General features: G+C 38.4%; 1 protein-coding gene across 6 annotated transcripts in view; it reads right to left on the bottom strand.

Annotated features, from left to right (window-relative positions):
* The window catches only part of TBC1D9 (TBC1 domain family member 9), a 50,723-nt gene extending 30,596 nt beyond the window's left edge, over positions 1 to 20,127 (bottom strand). Inside the window, exons 1-3 of one of the 6 annotated variants that reach the window (XM_026698085.2) lie at positions 18,992 to 20,127; positions 5,627 to 5,737; positions 717 to 835 (exon numbers count right to left, since the gene is read on the bottom strand). In XM_026698085.2, the coding sequence (XP_026553870.1) occupies positions 717 to 835; positions 5,627 to 5,737; positions 18,992 to 19,118 (357 nt within the window). In that variant the 5' untranslated portion in view covers positions 19,119 to 20,127. Of the gene's footprint in view, positions 1 to 716; positions 836 to 5,626; positions 5,738 to 8,737; positions 8,757 to 16,496; positions 16,565 to 18,991 lie in introns of those variants that run through there. The other 5 variants (XM_026698084.2, XM_087936118.1, XM_087936117.1 and 2 more) reach the window with 5 other exon arrangements.
* Positions 20,128 to 21,181: the final 1,054 nt, after the last annotated feature.

The raw sequence follows: 21,181 nt of genomic DNA, 5'->3' as shown, positions 1-21,181 counted from the left end.
ATTTTCCCTTTTAGTACATATTCCAAACATAAGCAACCTATTCATATGGAAAACCACCGCACAATTTCATGCTATGTTTCAGAAAACAAATGTTTAATAAATAAACAAACAAATGCCACAGCTGCAGATCACCTATGAAAATAGAATATCGATCTCATAAGATTTAACAACGTTGCAAGACACTTGCTAGGGTCACTATTCAAAAGATTCTGGAGGTAAGCTAATGCTATCCAAAGACATTTGAGTGCCAACCAGTTCAAGAGGCTCACATTATTAATCCTTCACATAATAAACTTTTGGATGAGAAAGTAAAAATCCACGTGTTACTCATAACTTGTTAGTCTCTGCTAAACCAGACTGGGTTCATTCTTCTACGTAAAAGCAGCCAAATTGCAAGGCAAATCTGCTTTTCAAAAATGACAGTCAAACTCTATAAGGTATGTGTGGATGTGTGTGTAAGAGAAAGTGACAGTATTACTCCATCAACATATTAGAAATTGTGTTGGAACTGGCATGTGTTTAAAATACCAATCTGAACCTCTTCCTATGAATATCATTTAATACTAGCATTGCTGATTGACTGTGCAAAAAATATTACACTGTTGGGAAAATCATCCTTTAAAAAATGTACACACACAAGAAAATCAGATGTAAAATACCATTATATATTAGCTTCTCCTAGTCACATATATATTGAACAGACCAAAAAACAATACCTGTATTTTTCCTCTGACGAAAGTGTTTATATCATTTTCATTTTCAAAGATAGAAAGAGTTTGTAGTAAATTCTGTTCAAGCCATTCCCAATGCTCAGTTATTTCTTTTCTTGAGCAACCTAAGGCAGGAACAGGAGGTATTTGTAAAATTATTCCATTATGATGAACACGTGCACAAAAAGATTTAATATAAGTAGTATTAGTGAGTATCGAACAGTTTTAAAGGATGCCTTCTGATGTAGCTCCTGCCTGGAAAGGTCATCTTCCTCTTTTTTTCTTCTCATCTCACTAAGGTTCACTTCTCACAAGAAATAACTGCCTGGCAAACAGCACAATATTTTCACAATATAAACAGAAAGAGGTGAACGAGAGAGTGTCCCCTATTCTTTTTCTGACCTAGTGAGATAGGAAATGGAATTAAACATGGATATGTAGAAAAGTATGGTTCTATCCCTTACAAATTATTAAGCAATACTCTTACCAAACTTCATGTAATATCAAAAATGTATTATTAGGATTTAAAAATCAGTTTTCGTTTCCTTGGAGGTATTCTCTGTGTAGATTGCAGACACGTACTGGCTGATGGAGGGCAGGGAAACAGTACGATAGATTACAAGGCAGTCTGCAGATAAGAGATCTTAGTTTGTTCAGAACAACATGAGCCTATCAGCAGTAAAACTGGCTTTTAACTGCATTTGTGACATACAGGCAATAGGAATAAAAACTGACTGATACTATGCTCAATGTTTGCAAGGAATGCTATATATGACATGGCTCAGGCAGGTGCCTCCATAATTCACTGAACAAGGAGGAAGAACAACATCAAAAACAGACTTGCAAGATTCTATTATTACTGGCAATCTCAATAAAAGTAATTTTAGCTTTTTTATCATTAGCTTCTATCAACCACATAGTGATGACTAGGGCATATGAAAATTGTGACTTGGAATGCAAGTGGTAAAGAGCATGAATTTACAAATGAGATTAATAAATGAAAAATAGGTACATTGTGTGTAAGTGAAACTAACAGTAAGGGAAATGATGTTATAGGTATGAATGATGGTAATCAGTTCAGTGGATGTTGTTGTAGGGCACTGAAGGATTCATTTTTGTCACTCCTACATTTTAGCATCTACATGACATCTGGAGAAGTCATACACTAATTCAGGATGAGGTATCAACAACCTGAGGATGATATCTAGCTGTAGAATGCCCACCGTAGGCAGGACTGGAGATGCCATAGAAATTGTAACCCATGTCGGAAGGCTGTGGAGGCCTGAATGGGATCAAAGAAGCTGAAGATGAATCACAAGAAGACAGAGCTGATCTTTCTCCAGAAACATCTGGCTCTGTTTCCACTTACACCCTAAAGAAGCAGGTTAACTCAGGGGGACTCAAAAGTAACAAACCTGCTTTGTTACTTTTGAGTCCCCCTGAGTTAACTAATTCACAGAGTTTTGGTCTTCCCAGATCACTGAGGAATTCATAAATATGATAAAGTTTATTTTATGTTTATAGACTTAAAGAAAGGATACAATAAAGTGTGTATAAAGGAAGATCTTACAAAAATATGAAACTGAAGGTTGGTTGGATAAATAGACAAGAACTATAATGATGAAAGGAAATCATACACAAGAATCAATGGAATACTCATTGCGTGGCTCAGCATTGAACATGATGTAAGCAAAGGTGTGTGATATCCCCACCTATACTTCAGGTATTTATTTATAAATATAAAATGCTTTCTTGTGGTGTTGACAGTGATATGCTAATTGGAGAAAGCATTGTTTGTAAGGACAGAAAGACGTATACAGATATAGAGACTGATGGTGGCATAAACAATAGATTCTGGTCACCATATTATAAACAAGATGTTGAGACACTGAAAAGATACAAAACAACAAAGTTGATTAGGGGACTGGAGGCTAAAACATATGAAGAACGGTTGCAGGAATTGGGTTTGTCTAGTCTAGTGAAAAGAAGGACTGGGGTGACATAATAGAAGTGTTCCAATATTTGAGGCGCTGCCACAAAGAAGAGGAGGCCAACCTGTTCTCCAAAGCAAGAGTAGGCAGGACAAGAAACAATGGATAGAAACTAATCAAGGAGACAGCCAATCTAGAATTAGGGAGTAATTTTCTAACGGTGAGAATAATTAACCAGAGGAAAAGCTTTTGCCTTCAGAAGTTATGGGTGCTCCATCACTGGAGGTTTTTAAAAAGAGATTGGACATCCATTTGTTTGACATGGTCTAGGGCAGGGCTGTCAAACTCATGGCTCGTCAGCTGGATGCGTCACATGCTGGCCTTGTCCCCACCCAGTTCAGCGAAGGGGAAAAGTCGCGATATGTCATGTGATACCGCTGTGACAATGTGAGTTTGACACCCATTATAGGGTCTCCTGCTTCAGCAGGGGGTTGGATTAGAAGACCTCCAAGGTCCCTTCTAACTCTGTTATTCTATTCTATTTTTCTTACTTCATGGCGTCCATTTTTTGGCTTACTCCTTTTCTCCATTCTTCCTAATGATACTTACCCAGAAAGAGAATAGTGTGGAGAGCCTGTGTGTTCATTGCTTAATGGTGCTCACAATCAATAACAGTCTTTTGAAATGAATATGAATGCTGCAGTACGTATTCTATAAAGCATTGGAAAGCCTATTAGAATTCTGTCAGAAAGTCACTGGTGTATGTAATGTGGAAATAAACTCTTTCCTAACCACCCACAGAGCTCAGAGGATGATATTGTTTCAGAAGAACTGCAAGCATAAGCTTATATCTGATCTTGGTCTGCTGATGAGGAATGACATCATCCTGTCTCCCTTCCAGGGAGGCCTCGGATTTCTTGGAACATGCATCACTCTGAAAAGCCTGCATAATTGAACCAGGGCAGCAGAACCTCTTATCTGATAAGTGCACTGAACTATGCTTGAAATTAATGCATGAAAATATATTGTTAAACACTGGGTATTGTTCTGAAATCTGAGTTAGTCTTTCTCTAATTTCTACATGCTTGCATGCTCAAAGATTCAAAATAATTCTACCCTCGCACCTGTAATATTTTAATGGAAAAGTCTTATAGCTTAGTAAGTTATTAATTTCTTGTCACAACATAAATTATTTGAAGAATATATATAAAAATTGAAATCTGGATAAAGGACAGAACCACTGAATACCCCACCTGCATGCAATAAATTTATCCCAAATTGTATATGAATGGGCCCTTAAGTATGGAATCTTCTGCTTATAACCTATAGCATATCAGAAACATTTAAAAAAGAACTTTTCAAAAGCCTCAGTGAAAGCATTCAAAAATTTGATATCCAGTCCATCAAGATGAATCTGACAGTTTAGAACTTTAGTTTCCAATACAGAAAACTAGGATTTACCTCTCATATTTATGAAGGAAACTTGAGATTTTTAATGATATACAGACAATGCTCCTCAAACCCATTCCCTGTCTCCATTCAATACTTAATATTCTCCTTTATCATGTTCAATGTACACACAACCCACTTATTTCAGTTCTAGCTTGGCACTTTTCACAGAAGCGTTTATCCCTACAAGACTTATTTAATTTCCACAGCTGAGAATACAGCTGAATTCTGGTCTTTGTGGTCCTAGTCCAATACCTCATAACTATGTCCACAATTTGCTATCCAAGGACAAGTCAAGTCAATCATACAGGGTTTCTCATTCAGCAAAATAAGCATGAGAAATCCTGCTGATCTGGTGGACCCTATTTTACAAAGCATAAATATTATATAATATAAATGAAATTATATATTTAAGAAATCTCAACCCTATTGAAAATAAAGAATCTAGAATTACTAGGGCTGCAGAGGACACAGAGAAACCCTTCAACTACAGCAGCACCACAAACAGAATTGTAAGTCAGCACTTCATATTTTCATCTGCTTAAAGAACTAGGTAGAAAACTGGATTTTTAAAAAACCAAAGTAAACAGAAAAGTTAAAAATGATCCACATTTAATGTACAAGTTGGCTAATTCTTATGGAAACCAAGGCATAATACATCTACAAGGAACCACATAACATCATGACAAAGTTGGAAAGGAACTTGGAGGCCTTCTAGTTCAACTTCCAGTTCAATCAGGAAGCCCTATGCCATTTCAGACAAATACTTGTTCAATCTCTCCTTAAAATCTCCATTGTTGGAGCACCCACAAGTTCTGGAGGCAAGCCGTTCCACTGATTAACTGTTCTCACTGTCCACAAATTTCTCCTTAGTTCTAAGTTGGTTCTCTCCTTGACTAATTTCCATCCATTGCTTCTTGTCCTGCCTGCAGGTGCTTTGGAGAATGGGTCGGTCCCCTCTTCCTTGTAGCAGTCCCTTAATATTGTAACACTGCCACCATGTCACCCTACATACCAAATTCCTGCAACTGTTCTTCACATGTTTTAGCCTCCAGTCCCCCAATTATCTTTACTGCTCTTCTCTGTACTATTTCTAGAGTTTTTTTTATATAATGGCAACCAAAACTGGATGCAATGTTCCAGCTGTGGACTTAGCAAGGCATTATAGAATGGTACTAACCCTTAATATGATCTTGATTCCATACTTCAATTAATGCAGCCTAGGGCTGTGTTGGCTTTTTTGGCAGCTGCAGCACACTGCTGGCTCATATTTAAGTGATTGTCCACTGGGACTCCAATATTCCTCTCCCAATTACTACTATTGAGCCAGGTACCACCTATACTATAACTGTGGATTTGGGTTTTCTTGCTAAATGTAAAACTTTACTTTCCTCACCATTGAATTTCATTTTGTTAGATAGGGCCCAGTGTTCAGTGCAAAATAACCATTATAAAGGAAAACTGGTACACTGTAGCTGTATCCAAGAGTCTTTGGTCAAAAAAAACTAATACCTTGAAAACAGTCCCCATACTTACCACAAGCAATAGTCCAGTATATCATAGAATCTGGTGCTTGATACAGAATACGATATGGTGCTACCCTTGCACTTGAATCTAACATAACATCAAGAGTTCCCACAAGAAGTCCTGGGGAAAAAAGAATTATGCAAATATTACTTGTTGTATACTAATAGCAATAGCACTTAGACTTATATACCACTCTATAGTGCTTTACAGCTCTCTCTCTAAACAGTTTACAGAGTCAGCCTATTGCCCTCAACAATCTGGATCCTCATTTTACCCACTTCAGAAGGATGGAAGGCTGAGTCAACCTTGAGCCTGGTGGGATTCAATCTGCCAAATTGCAGGCAGCTGGCTGTCAACAGAAGTAGTTTGCAGCACTGCACTCTAATCACTGTGCCATCAAGACTCTATACTAAAAAGTGTGTGCCACATTAAAGCATACTTTAGCTATGGAAAGAGTTATATAGCAGATATAAAGATATATTTAATATGTGAGCATTGGAGTCCACTGCTTAGATTATTGGCCTTGTATGTTGTAAAATTATGCCAATACTTTGAGCTGCTTGAAGAATAAAGGACATAAATTAGGCTGGCCTTATTTTATTGGAAAATCTGGATCAATTAACAAATAAGTTTAATGAAGTCCGTATGATAATGGGTACGTCAACCATAAATTTCTGAAGTTTTCAAATGGATGGCAAGTGAAAATCTTCACCTATTGATCCTGTAAGGTTTCAGATACACAGAGCAATTCTATATGAGACCTTCACACTAGTTCAGAATCAGTTCCAGACCTGTCTGATTTCTCAACATTAGTTAATTTGCCATTGGCAGAGTCTCCTGTCTCCTTTCTTTTGGAGTCTCCTCTTTTTTGGAACCCAATTTACACAATTATTTCAATGCACAGGAAGGGAGTAGTGTGGTAGCCTTGAGATGGAGCTCTCACCTGACAATCAGGAGGCTGTGAGTTCAATCCTAGTTAGAGGCAGATATTTCTCTCTCTGGGTACATCTACTGAACAGAACTCTGCATTGGCAACGGGAAGGGCAACCGGCCATTACTCTATTCCGGCTAGCTCTATTCAGCTAGCTCTATTCAGTTGCCAGACCCTACCCCGCAAGGGATTATGGGGTCGTTAAAAGATGGGGATGATTTCAATGCTCAGGAGGAATAGTAGCATGATGCCTTAGCAATAGTTCTTATCAACATTTCAAGACTGACAGCCAAGAGAATCACCAATTATCTTGAACTGCTTTTCAAAGACTGAATACTGGAATGAGTGAGTTAGAATGAACAGTACTGGGCCATAGGAATAACCTATGGAATAGCTCTGTATATTTTCTCCACTATTATACTTAGTACACTTAAATGAGAAGGTAAGACATAATTTTTTTCTTAATATGATTTTATTAACTTTCAAAAACATGAATAAAAAATCAATGAGCAAGACAAAAAGAAAATAGAAAAAAGAGAATCAGACAAAAAACAAGATAAAAGTACAAAAAACAGGAAAAGGTAAAGAAAAAAAAAACAAATGGCTTTGACTTTGTTTGTTAAAGATATAAAAAAAATACAAACAATTCTTATTCTAAAATTATATAGATTACTTCTATAATCCCATATAATTCTAATAATCAAATCCCAAAATCAAAATTATATTTCTTTTAGTTTAGTCCAAAAGTGGCTTCATTAACAACTCATCACTGACTCCTATCATTTGTTCTCTCTTTTTAGACTATTCAGACTATGAGCAATACAGGAAGAGCCTTATCCTACGTCACTAGATGAAGCAGTACTGGAGTAGTCCTTGACTGAAAACCATTCATTTAAGCAAGGTTCATTTACATTACGACAACCTTGGAAATAGTAACTTATGACCCATCCTCATAGACATCGTTTAACAACCAAAATCCAATCCCAAGCCAAGAATTACATGTATAGAGAAGTATGTATGTAAATGAATGAATCATTCAGCCTCACATGATTTCTGTTTTAGAATTTGCTACTTCTCCAAATTTCATTTCCCTAAATATTTGTAGTCTTAAAATACCTAACATGTAAGATTCTTATTTCAACAAGATTTGAAGCCATTTTATATTGAGGCATAAAGAAAAGAAATTATCCTATGCACTGTCAGCTGTTGTAGTGATTTGATAAGTATAAGGGGCTTATAGGTCTACTTCTTCCTAATTTTCCAGTTCTTAATCCATGTTCTTACTGAAATTTTCTTCTGTTTTTTTCTGTCATTGTTGCTTCTTCTTTTACAGGCATATCTTTTTGTTTAAATCTAATTTAGGACATCTGCCATCTGTTTGTTTTATGAAGAACAGTAATTACATGACCAAATATTAAACTGACATTATTTAAGCTTATCATTTGGGTTAACAAATGATGTGTTCTGATAGATTCTTCAATTCACAGGGATTTTAAAAACATCAAATGTGATTAGAACATCTAATATACATTAATTGTTTGAACTGCAAAACCAAGCATGTTATTTTTACAGACAGTCCTTGATAACTGGGATCCTAACAGGGGTGGGATTCCACTGGTATAACAACCGGTTCAGTGATCACGCGCAAGGGGTTTGCCCGAAACAGTCTGAACCAGTAGAATCCCACCCCTGGATCCAAATTTTGGCTAAGTGATGCAGTCATTAAGTCAGTCACCATTTGACTGGACCCAATTTTACAACCATTTTTACTACAGTCCTTAAGTGAGTCACCATGATTTTTAAGTAAGTCACATGGTTATTAAGTGAGCAACACTGTTATTAAGCAAATCCGGTTTCCACAATTGACTTTGTTCGTTGGAAGCCAGCTGTGAAGGTTGCAAATCACAATCAAAGAAAGAACTGCAAGGCACTGTAACCATCATAAACCTCTATTGTTTACCACCTAAATGTCCAAAGAATTAATTTTGTAGCATTTTTTTATCATTGTCAGAGAATCTGCAATTAACAGAATTCTTTTTAAAATGCGTTTTTGTGCCTGCCTGTTAAGTTCCTCAGACTGTACTTCTGAATTCTGGCAATGCAATAGCTGAATGCGGACATTATAGTTTCATATGATACAAAATCTCCCAAGTTTACATCCCACCAAAGGACTTAATACTACCACATACCTCCAATCTATTATGGTGTCAAGTTCAGAGTCAGTTATAGTAATAAAAGCTTGTTGGCAAAGACAACATTTCTCGTATTTTGCTCCTGCTGTTTTTAAGCAGCATATCTGTAGCTTTTGTTACTGATTATTTTTTTTCCTGGCAGCAATTTTCTAGAGGGAAGATTTATCAGAGATTTACTGCACTTTTAGGAGCCAGCAAATGTACAAGATATATCATAGGCAAAAGGCTGGCTAGATTTCTTTGCTCACTTGGTGCCACCATTGAGAAGTTATGATATCAATTGAGAACTAGTCACATCTATGGCAAAGCAGAACAACCCACTGTTCCCTCAGTGGTTTTCTGAGACCACGTTTTCCTGTCGGCAATTTTGGAGGGACACCATAACCAACAGATAGTGAAGTGGGACCACCAGATGAGAGCCAAAGCTCCTATTTAAAAATCTTTCAAGGAAAAGAAGTAAATATATTTATCTTTTAATAATTTTACATAAGCTTATCTGGAAAAATGAATGCCCCCCCCAATATAATTTTTTAAAAGATCATGATAGATGGTAACATACAACCAAACTAAACTATCCTGAAATACTTAAGCACAGCTGGATTTGGAAAAATATGGATGAAAATCCACCAGGAATTCCAGGGCTACAGAGTAGGCTAGGCTATGAAATTAACAAACTGGATGAAAGCAATGACAACCTTTTTTCATAATTGTTGCTAGAAAACAATGTAAACGGCTCCATGAAGTCATTAACATTCAAACTCTATTCAAGAGTGTCTTTATCTTTTTATCTAATTACAAAGGAATCACACTGTGCGTCAAACCAAATTGCAAATTCAAATCAAATTGCAAATTAAGATTCACCAGCAAGATGACCTTTGCAACAGATACCCCTACGCACACACAAACATTTCTTATATACAACGAGTAGAAATGGGCTTTTCATATCTCTTCTCTATTGAAAGTTGTTTTTCAAATGGGTAGCCTTAGGTCTGTGATTCTTTATTGCACTTTCCCCCAGCCTGATATTTTATCCACATATTTTAAAGTATAATTCCCTAACCATATTCACCATGCTAATTTGAGCTGATGAGAACTCTAGTTTGAAGCTACTGGACAGACCAGGTGCTATCAGGCAGCACAGGTTAATGGGGCTCCACGGGCCATTCTCTTTGATATTTGGCTATCATGAGCAAGTGTAGCTGGAGCCTAAAAGAGAAATCATTGCTGCTGCTTCTACACCATCACCTCCATATTCCAAGTCAGCTAATCCTGCTGCCCACCAACATTTCTTCACCAACCAGAAAAAGATGCTTGATGGTGTCTGAGGAAGTAAGGGGAGGGCCTTGTGGCATTTAAACCCACTGCTTACAGCTACAGTGTGGAAAAAAAATCTATATTACCCTCCACTCTTTATTACACACTGCAGTGTAGCCTACTATGTATCACAACTGTAGAAGAAGCTTCAGTAGACCCACTGAAAATCAATAAAGTAAGTCTATCTGTTCCAGAAATAGAAGCAAGACAATCCATTTATTTAGAATCCTGAGCTAGATTACATGTTGGTGAGTGAACCCAAGCATTTAATTCACTTATGCAATATTATGAAAATATCAGCTTTCACTCAAAAAAGTGATTCTCAAACTTTATGGCTGCAATCTGATCTCGGTGGCTAAAAGGAAAATTAGGCTCCACGGGAGGACAAGACAGAACTCGGATTTCTGCCCAATATTCTCAATTCTTCGTGCAGAGAGATTTTCCTCAAGTTTCTGAATCAAGAGCAGAGGACAATCCTCTTGTTTTCCTATGTTTGCTGATCATTGATAACACTGTACATTCATCTTGCAGCAATTTTCGAGCACTGATAACTTTTAGTATAGAAATGAAGAATATCATAAAACCTACAAGTTCTTGATTTGGAGTTGTTTATATGATAGTTATTTGTGCCCAAGGATCAGCATTTTCACAGCAAAAATCGCAACAAGAGGCAATTATTTACAATGAAAAACTGATGCAGGGATCCTTGTCCTAGAGGATATTATGAGCAAACCCCATGCCTGCTTTTTCCGCAGTATTCCCATTTATGCATGCTGTTTAAATGTATACATGTAACTAACGTAATATTTAGTTTGGCTCAGGTGCTTCTTGGAAATGATTGAAGAAATTATTTTAGATGTTAGGAAACTGTTCTACACATTACAAAATAATAACAAAAAATCCTACACTATGGCAAAATCATTTTGAAGGTCAAATACAATGTTAAGTATCATAAGGTCATAACTCTTTTGAAATACTTCAATGGGCACTTACTGGCATAAAAACCGCCAACACCTTTTCAGCATCAACAATGCTAGATTCCAACAAACTATTTGGCTGAAAAGAATATATAGTCCAGATCAGGAAGGTTCCTTGAGGCCCTCTTTTGTAGCCTGGCCAAGACCTTATTGCCAGATTTAATTGCATGGTGGTTCAAAATTGGTATGCATTATTTTTTATTTTAAAAAAAATAACAGTGGAAATGGTAGCCATTCCCACCCATTTATTTATTGCTAAATAATTCATTTATTGTTTTTAATCTATTTAAACAAGGATGGCTCCTCATCCTTCTCATGTGACTCTAGGCCAGGGGTGTCAAACTCGCAGCATTATGTTGTTGTCATGTGACATATAGCAACTTTTTTCCCTTTGCTAAAATGGGGGTGGGGGTGGCTAGAACATGACACATCTGGCCTGCGGGCTGCAAGTTTGACACTCCTGCTCTAGGCAGTTCACATTTAATTAAAACTGGAAACACACACTCTATTAAAACTAACAGCAACAAAATACACTATAACTGAGGCTATCTACATCAGGGGTCTCCAACCTTGGCAACTTCAAGGCCAGAGGACTTCAACTCCCAGAATTCCCCAGCCAGCTTTGCTGAGTGGGGAATTCTGGGAGTTAAAGTCCTCTGGGCTTAAAGTTGCCAAGGTTGGAGACCCTTGATCTACATAACACGTATCTTCAGTAATCTAACATCCTGGCCAAATTCCTGAGAGATGAGACCTGTCTTTCTGAAAGGCTAAGAAGGATGGAGCCATCCAAGTATTTACTGCTGTCTAGAGTAGGTGTAACAGAGATGAGCAAATTCTTTCAACTTGCCTCTTTGCAGGCTTATTCTCTGTTACCATTTCTATGCAGGTTTTTGGAGGGGAGATGACAGCAACTTAATACAAAGTAAAAGCTAGGCTGCTCAGAGGGTAAACAAAGTGAGCACATTTTAGTTTAGTTTAGTTTAGTTTACTTTATTGTCATTGCATCTCATACAACAAAATTAAATACCGTCTTGAGCATGCATTATGACTATAAAAATAAAACACAAACACACATCCTTCACATTCTATACAATTGAATTGAAAACTCCTGATATTGCATTAATATTGCACTATACAGTAGAATTCAATAGAGTTGCTGCCCTGGGACAGAAGCTGTTTTTCAACCTATTTGTCCTTGTTTTTATTGTCCTGTACTGTCTGCCAGATGGTAATAGTTCAAAGGGTGCCCAGGATGAGATGGATCTTTGATAATGTTTTAAATTTTCTTAAGGCAGCGGGAGCTATAAAGCTCTTCCAAAGAGCGGAGAGGGCAACCAATGATCTTCTGGGCAATGATGTTAATCCTCTGGAGTGCTTTCCTATCTGCCACTGCGCAGTTGGCAAACCATACTGAGATGCAATAAGTTAAGATGCTCTCTATGGTGCAGCAGTAGGTCACCAGCAGTTTTTCATTCAGTTGTTGTTTCCTGAGAAGTCTCAGGTAGTATAATATTTGCTGGGCCCTTTTGACCAGTGCTGCAATGTGAGCACCCCAGATCAGGTCCTCTTTTAAGGTAACACCCAGAAACTTAAAACTGGCCACTTGCTCCACTTGGTCTCCATTAATAAGCAAGGGCTTATTCCGTATTTCCACTGAAAATATGGAATGCTATCTAATGTCACTGAACAGGTTTGCACCTACTTAATACTTGAAGTCAGTAAGAATTAAGCTTAACTGGAGGGAAACATTATCTTCATTGTTTGAACAAATGGACAGTTTAAGTTCTTTTCCTAGATATGGGAGAAATAAGAAAATATAACATTTGTTGCATTCTTTCTGACCTAGTAACTACCCCCAATTTAGATAAAAAATGGGTGTCCAAGGCTGAACTTTGCAGCAGAAGCACAGATTTAGCAGGCATTTGGACTTATTTTTAATTTCTCAAACTTATTTACAAAAAGAGGGCTGTACATAATGTTTATTTTGCACACATAATTAGTATACACAAAATCAAGGTGGTGACTGATAAACATGTTTTTCTTGCTCAGAAGCATCTTTTTTTTTTTAGTGTGCAACATTTTATTTTTAGAAACTAACAAATGACACATAGACACAAGTATTCAAAGAAAAAATTACTAAGCTGTACATTCATACACTTAATTATTACATATAATTTCATGCCAAGCTATCAGTTTACGCATCATTAGACAATTCTGTAGATAAAAGGATGTCTGTCGAAGACTATATAAAAAAAGGTAAAAGTGTTTTCATACACATTTCTTTACAAAGAAATCTGAAAGTCTAAAGTACACAGTACCATGTTTCCCTGAAAATAAATCCGGGTCTTATATTTTGTTCCAAAGACGCATTACTTGTTTTAGGGTTAGGTCTTATTTTGGGGGAAATACAGTACTAAATGCATCCGTCTAGCTGACAATCTTAACTGGGACTTATTTTGGGGATAGGGCTTATATTACGAGCATCCTGAAAAATCATGATAGTGCTTATTCTCCAGTTGGGTTTTATTTTCGGGGAAACATAATCTAATCTCTCCCCATAATATCTACTCTAGTGTTAATAATCAGTAAACTTAAAACTGTCTTAAATCACAAGTGCATTCCAAAGTCCTATTGACTACTAATGTATGGAATGATGAACACAAAACATTATGATGTCATGTCATGAGAAATCTCCAGCTACAAATAAGAGATGGGGAAAAATTTATCCAATGTTTTTCAATCTTGGCAACTTTAAGACATCTTATCACGGGATCATACATGAAACTTCCTAATGTACTAAGCATTCATAAGTAATAACATGGAATATAGTATTCCATGTGAATATTATTTATTTATGAATAAATAATATGGAAGTTATTACAGGTATTCCTCAACTTACAGCCATTTGTTTAGTAACTATTTGAAGTTACAACAATACTGAAAAAGTGACATGACCATTTTTTACATGACTGTTGCAGCATCCCCAAGGTCACATGACCAAAATTTGGTTACTTGGCAACTGGCATGTATGTAAGATGGATGCAGTGTTCTAGGGAACTGACAAGTGAAGTCAATGGGGAAGCCAGAATGAAAATAGAACGATGTCTAGGACTGATAAATCTGCTAGTTTGGGTTTTATCTGAAGCAGAAACAACTGTTTGCAAAATGTGCTATTTAGCAGAAGCAGCATTTTATAACAAGAAATAAACACATAAAATATTTCTTCTGAGCTTTTTACTGTTCTTTTAAAGTGTAAAACTTTAGGGCTTTCAGCTAGACTATATAGCTATTTGGTCTTCAGTAATTTATTCCACTCTGATGATTTCAGGTGTATATATGCAGGTTTATATAAAATAATTTGCCTTACAAATCACAGAAATATTGTGTACATAATTTGATTGATTAGCAATTTGCATATATATCTACTTTTTGCCTTCAAATGTTGCTGAATTTGGAAAAATCAAAATAATTTGGAATGGGACCATCATGCAATGAAAATATGAAAATATAATGCCTGCTATAGACAGAGAGAAGGAAGCAGTTTGGTCCTAATTACTGCTTCATACCTACATAATGCATTTGAAAGATTTCTGGCATGATTTCACAGGGTGTCAACTGCTGGAACATACCCAGGTTGTAATAAACCATTTCATTGACCAGTTAATGATAAACAGCTGCTATCATAAATATATAGACATATATATGATCATTCATTCCAAAGAAATGGCTCCTGTAAATAGAGGCCTTTGTCCAAGTCTAAACTGAACATAGATTTGGGCAGATAAACCACAGGTAGGCCTTGACTTACAACAAGTCACTTAGTAAATGTTCAAAATTATAATGGCACTGAAAAAAGTGACTTGTGACTTTTTCCTGTTTATGACCATTGTAGACTCTCCACAGTTACACCATCAAAATTCAAATGCTTGTCAACTGACTCATATTTATGATGCTTGCAGTATCCCTGGGCCATGTGATCATTGTTTGTGACCTTCTGAAAAGCAAAGTCACTGGGGAAGCTGGATTCACTTAACAAACTGTTACTAATTTAATAACTGCAGTGATTTGTTCAACAACTGTGGCAAGAAAGGTCATAAAATGAAGCAAAACTCACTTAACAACCATCTCACTTAGCAACAGAAATTTGGGGGTCAATTGTGGTTATAAGTCAAGGACTGCCTGTACGCAATATTTGAAAGCAGGCAAGAATCCCTAAAATAGAAGCAATGAGATATCTATGTCAAACTCTTATTTTAATTTCCAATTTACCTCAGATTTAATATGTACAATTATTCTTCCTTTATTTCATCCACTACAGTAAAACCAGAACATGCACTTATTATTCTCTATGTACAAGATAAAAACAGACCCTTTAAAAATCCAAATGTTGAAAATTCAATCTTATTCTATGAAACATAAACTTACATAATTTAAAACTTTTGTTTGATTTTTTACTTTGAATGTACTATTAAAAATTATGCAAAATATTTGAATTCTGTGTCTCTTGATAGCAGCTCTAATAAGTAAACACCTTCCCCTCTTTTACTATCAAGATCTTCTTTAATTAGAAACTATCAGAGGCTAAGTCTGGAATCATTTATATGGAAAGCAAATGGTTTTTGCATTTTAACTGAAAATTATATGAAAAATGCTACCGCTAAGCACTTTATACTTATAGGATCTATTTCACTTGAAATTCTGAAAAATTCCATCAAAACATTAAATCTCTCAGATTCAGTGATTCTTTCATTCATTCGTTCATTCAAATACTTCAGTATTTTCATATAACATAGAAACACATTTATCTAGGAGTAAGCCCTTATTTTAACGATTACCATGCGGTCTACTAGAATATCACTGATGGCTTTTTTTTTTTTCAAAAGGAAGCCAAGTCAGAGTCTCCCAAGCCTTTTTATATTATGCAATAATGGTCAGACTGAATTATTCACCTGTGGAATAGCGGGGCTATTCCACTGGTTCGGCCTGGTTCTGGCGTACTGGTAGCGCTGAAGATTAGTGGAAACTGAACCGGTTGTCTCTGAGGAGCTGCTGTTGGGCCCACCCGCCCGGGCTCCCATACTGACCTTTATTCCCTGCTTTTGAAGCACAGTTGCTTTGCGCGGGACAGCAGATTGCCATGCGTTAGCTGCTGAAGTTACAGGGAGAGTGCAGGATTGCAGGAGGTGAGTAGGAAAGCCTCTGCAAGCGCGCAAAGCACCCCCACCAAGCCACGCCCACCAAACCAGTGGCAACCTACTTTGCAACCCACCACTGCTATAGAACACTATATTATTTTCAATTCATTAATAAAACACTAAACACAATGCCTGCAGATACTGCTGTCAACAGAGGTGCTAGTCTTTAATTTACAGGTATGGCACTGTTTGAATCCCTATTCAGTTTGGCTAGGTATCTAAGATAGGGACAACTGGACATTTCTTTTTCTAGTAAGAATCTGAAGTCACCTTGAAGCGCTCCTAGAATTATTTATGATGATCCCACATTTTTAGGATATGATTGGAAGACGTAAGAGCTTTAAAGAAAAAACAGCAGTATTATGTGATGTTATTGCTACCATTCAGGTTTTTATACAAACTAGATCAGATCAAGAAATAAGAAACAGTTTAAAGCCTACTGATGATTTCCATTCTGGGACCTGCCCATAATAACAATAATACACTAAGTGAAAGGGATGGTGCATATGGCCATTTGAAGAAAATGTAATTTCAAAATGTAAAGGACAAATTAAGAATGTTCTTATAAAAGGTTTCCAAGCCACCCAAATTAAAATTCCTTAAAAAGAAATAGCACTCATACACGTAAAAAATGTTCTCTACCTTACCTGAAACAGTAGAATAACAGTATTAACATTCCTTTAGGCTTCCACTACTCTTACATAATTTATCTGAGCTAAAATTAAACAACTGTATTTCCTTTTTCCTGTATTGTACAGCTAGCAATATCATGGATATCTATGTAAGACTGAACATAAATACAAGGAGACTGAAATGTATTTATCTTTCTGACTGCCCAATGCTGGAAGTAAAATTATTCAATAGTAATTCTAAACATGGTAGCCATGATGACCACTGTCATAAACTATTAAACTAAACTATTAAATCAAAGAGTTCTCTAGTTATGGATTAGTGCTTATAACACCAACCAAGTGTAGATGTGAATCTGAACCACCGCAACTATAGAAATAAAAAGGGAGCTTGTCCCTTATTTATTTGTGTGGACAACAGAAACAGAAACAGAAAATATTCTAAACCATTTTAAACCCTGTTCAGAACTGATTTTTGTCTATTCTACAAGGCAGTTTGAATTTTGTGACCTTAGGCAATTTTATACCCAATGCACCACATTTATAGCAAGATAAAGGATTAAGGAATTTTCACAGAGAACATTGGAAGATGTAACTACAAAAGAATTTCAAAGTAGAATAAGTACACCAAACTCTTTGTATAAGTACTTGGAAGTACCTCCTAGGGCTTTAAAGATTTCCTACACAAGGTCAATAATAATCCTAGCAGTTTTATGGAATTGTCATAAAATTCCCTCCCAATGTTTTTCTGTGCAATGACAAAGGAAATAATAATTAGCAATAACATTGTCAGCCCAAAATAATACTGCAAGTAATTACTGTACATAATTACAAACTTCCATAGCCTAATGCCTTCCAAAAATACTGGGATGACAATTCCCAGAGTCCCTACCAACTGGCTTTTGGCTTGGAATGCTGAGAGTTTCATGGCCAACATATCAAGGGCATTATACTGTAGAAGCTCAAGCAAAGTGTATAAATATATCCCAAAGACATAATGGAAGAAAATATAGCAGTCATTTTTAGTTTAAGACAGGGTGGAAACTATGGCCCTTTTATGACCTGTGGACTTAAATTCTGAGAGTTGAAGTCCACAAGTCATAAAGAGGCCATAGTTCCCCACCTCTGGTTTAAGAGATGTGTACCTTTTCAAGCTGAAATGCCGAAATCTTATATAGCCTAGAGAAAATATACAGCTCAGTAGCTCAGGGTTGAATTATGAAATCTTTGATACTGTCTAGGCTTGGTTGTTAGATTGTAGACATTCCATTATTTATTTATTTATTCTGTCATGGTTAGTGTATATTGGAGGTGGTCACCCTTTGAGTGCTGTAGGCAACGAAAATTCATTTTCATGTATGCTGATAAGTGTACATTCAAGGTGACAATAAAGGTGTATTGTATTGTATTCCTTGACTGGGTAATATCATTGTGAGTGAGTGTGGGGTTTGCTCTCCAGCAAACAACCTCTTTGTTACCTTATTGTTACCTTGTTGGGAAATGTAAGGTTGCAAGCAAAAAAAAAGGAGCTCGAGGAGAACCAAGAATTCCTCATACATAGCCACCTCCCCTCCGCCATTAATAGCAATAAGAACCCCCCCCCCAAAAGGGCTAGATCAACAGGATACTAGTCCACAAGGGTCTACTCATGTGTAGTCCCCCTGAATTCAGGAGGAATAATAAAAAAACTATAATAGAAAGATAAAATATCTTATATTACATATATTAACAGCAGCAAGAATCTCATATGCTCAGTACTGGAAGGAAAACTCTATACCACCTTAAGGCTTAATAATCAAAAAATTTTTAGTGTGTGTGGAAATGGATATATTAACTATGGAATTAAAAGGGAAAACAGAGACAGAATACAACGCAGTATGGGGAACATGGTTTATTTGGATAGATAATAGATATAAAAATAGAAAATGTAAATAACTTTTTTAATAAATAAGAGGGTATGAAAGTATTATGCATTGTAAGTTTTGATAGGACACATAACTGTATACATAATGCCACAGTGCTGTTTAATAACTATTGGTATTATGTATAAATGGAAAAAGATTCAATAAAGCATTATTTTAAAAAAGAAGAAGGGCTGAGCGCCCCTTTTCCCAGAGAGAAGCCGGCTGCTCTTACCAGTGATCCCTCCGCTGCCTCCATCTCCTCCGTGCCCCTTCCTCTTCTGCAGGATGAAGTAAGGGTTGGCCCGCTCCGTGATCCACAAGGCATTGGCCAGCAACACCTCCTCCGGGTTCACCCACATCCTCCCGGCTAAGACCAAGGCAGCCCCCCGGGGAAGAGGGGGGGGGGGCTTCTTTTCGGCGGACGCTTCTCAAGAACGCAGCCTCCGTTTTCCCTCAGCGCTCTGCCCAGCCCGGAGGGGCGCCGCCAACAGCTCGACGGAAGCACGGCTCATTGGGAAGGAGGAAAGCACGAAAGAGCCGCGGCATGCCCGTAGCGCTTCCCCGCGTCCTCGACCCGAGGTAGGAGCAACTCGGGAGTCAGGTCGGTGGGGACGCGGGGACGAGCCGAGCGGTGACCTCAGAACGGGCGACGCGGCGGCTGAGCCCGCCCAGCCTCACTCCTGCCGGGAGGTAACGCCATCGCCCAGCCAGCTCACGGCCAGAGAGCCCCGGGAAGGATGCGGTGGCAGGACCGTATCCGAGCAAAAGCCCCGAAAGGGGAAACGGTTCGGAATTACCTCCTGCGCCGAGAAACTCCGGGAAGAAAAACCGCCTTAAGACCGCTTATTCCCCGCCGTTTATGTGGAGGAGGCAAGGTCAGGTATACGGACGGAGGCTAGAGAGCTGCTCGGCTCGCATCGGCCGCCCTTCCTCCTCCACCTCTCCGTGCGCCAGCGCCTTCCGCAGCTGCCAAACCCCGCAGCGTCCCCGGCACGGGTTACGCAAAAACAGCCCGGGGGGTTCGGACGATCGCGTCCTCCGATCGCCCCCGCAGCGAACTGGTCAAAACCCCACCGCCTTTCGAAGTCGGAGGCGCGCGACCAACCTATAAACCGGGAAAAGCTCGTCTCCGTCCGACAAAGGACGCCGTCAAGGCGGCTTAAGGAGACGGCCGGCTACCCTCGTTCAAGCACCGGCCAAGCCGGCTGAGGGGAGCATCCTCCTCCGCTGGGTTGCTAACCTCACGACCGCTTAGATCGCCCATCCCTGCCCGGGCGGGATGGCACGGACCGCCAGCACCCAGGAACTCTCCGCTCCGCTGCGGCTCTCCCTCGCCTGCGGAGGGCGGGCGCGCCAGGTTCCGAAGGGGCGAGGCGGGGCCTCGGCTGGAACAACCTGCGCAGCGCGCGGTGGTTGGCTTGGCGCTTCCTGCAATCCCCAGAGCTGGTCACGCGGGCTCCACAGCCCTGGCTCGGCCCGCAAGCTCCACCCAGGCGGCTGGAGTCGGCCGGAGGGCCTCCTGCGGAGCCGCGGAGGGAGCTTGTGGTTTCTTGAAGGGCATTGCGGAAGAAGAGCCCCCCTACCCCCCTCCCGCTCTTCTGCCCACAGAAGGTGCCGGCGGAGACGGTAGTGAGTCAGAAGGAATCGCCCATTTCAGTTTCTAAGTCGGACTGCGTTGCCAGTCGGTTATTCTACGAGCCCAGCTAATTTATGGAAGGCATTTCTGTCCTTCAAAGCAGGTGTTGCTGGCAAGGGACACAATATATCGACATTGGAAAAACTGCAACACCAACGCAAACTATAAGCATGCACAACCTTCGTCACCAACAAATGCAATTAATCAGCATTATTAGCTTTGACGAGAATATTTAGACCACCCCCTGAGTAGAAGCAGAGGTATGAAACCCAAGTTCTTTACTGCTATCTGGTGGCGGTCTGAATCATTTGCGGTCCTTGTAGCCCAAGATAACAGCTTTTACGAATCACCTAGCAATTTTTGATCCTGTGCCTTTGCTAATATCCCTACGTAATATGTTTGAGAAGATGATTTTTCACTCTTATAGTTTTTAAATGTGCAATAATACTTTTTAAGATAGGGAGCTCCCATTTATAGCAATTCTGGAAGATGTTTATTTGGCTACTTTTTTATTATGGGAAGCTTTATATCTAGGTAAATCATTGTAAGAGATACCTTTGAGATTAGGCTATTTAACTTTGGCTCTAGCTTTATGGTTCTCTTGTAAGTGTTTTAAGGCTGACTGACTTCTATTGGGTGACATGCTAGCGTTCCTTCAAAAACATTAGGTAAAAGTCCATAATTTGTTTTGCAGCCTGTGAATTGAGTTACTACGAAAGTGGCTCTTTACATATCTCTCTAAAGAGATTTGCATTAAAATTATATCCATTGCAAAAGTTCCCTGGG

The sequence above is a fragment of the Pseudonaja textilis genome, chromosome 6, assembly GCF_049901715.1.
Source record: "Pseudonaja textilis isolate UNSWEBS1 chromosome 6, rPseTex1.2, whole genome shotgun sequence".
NCBI lineage: Eukaryota > Metazoa > Chordata > Lepidosauria > Squamata > Elapidae > Pseudonaja > Pseudonaja textilis.
Note: the sequence above shows the minus strand (reverse complement) of the source record. Positions and strands in the feature narration are given on the sequence as shown.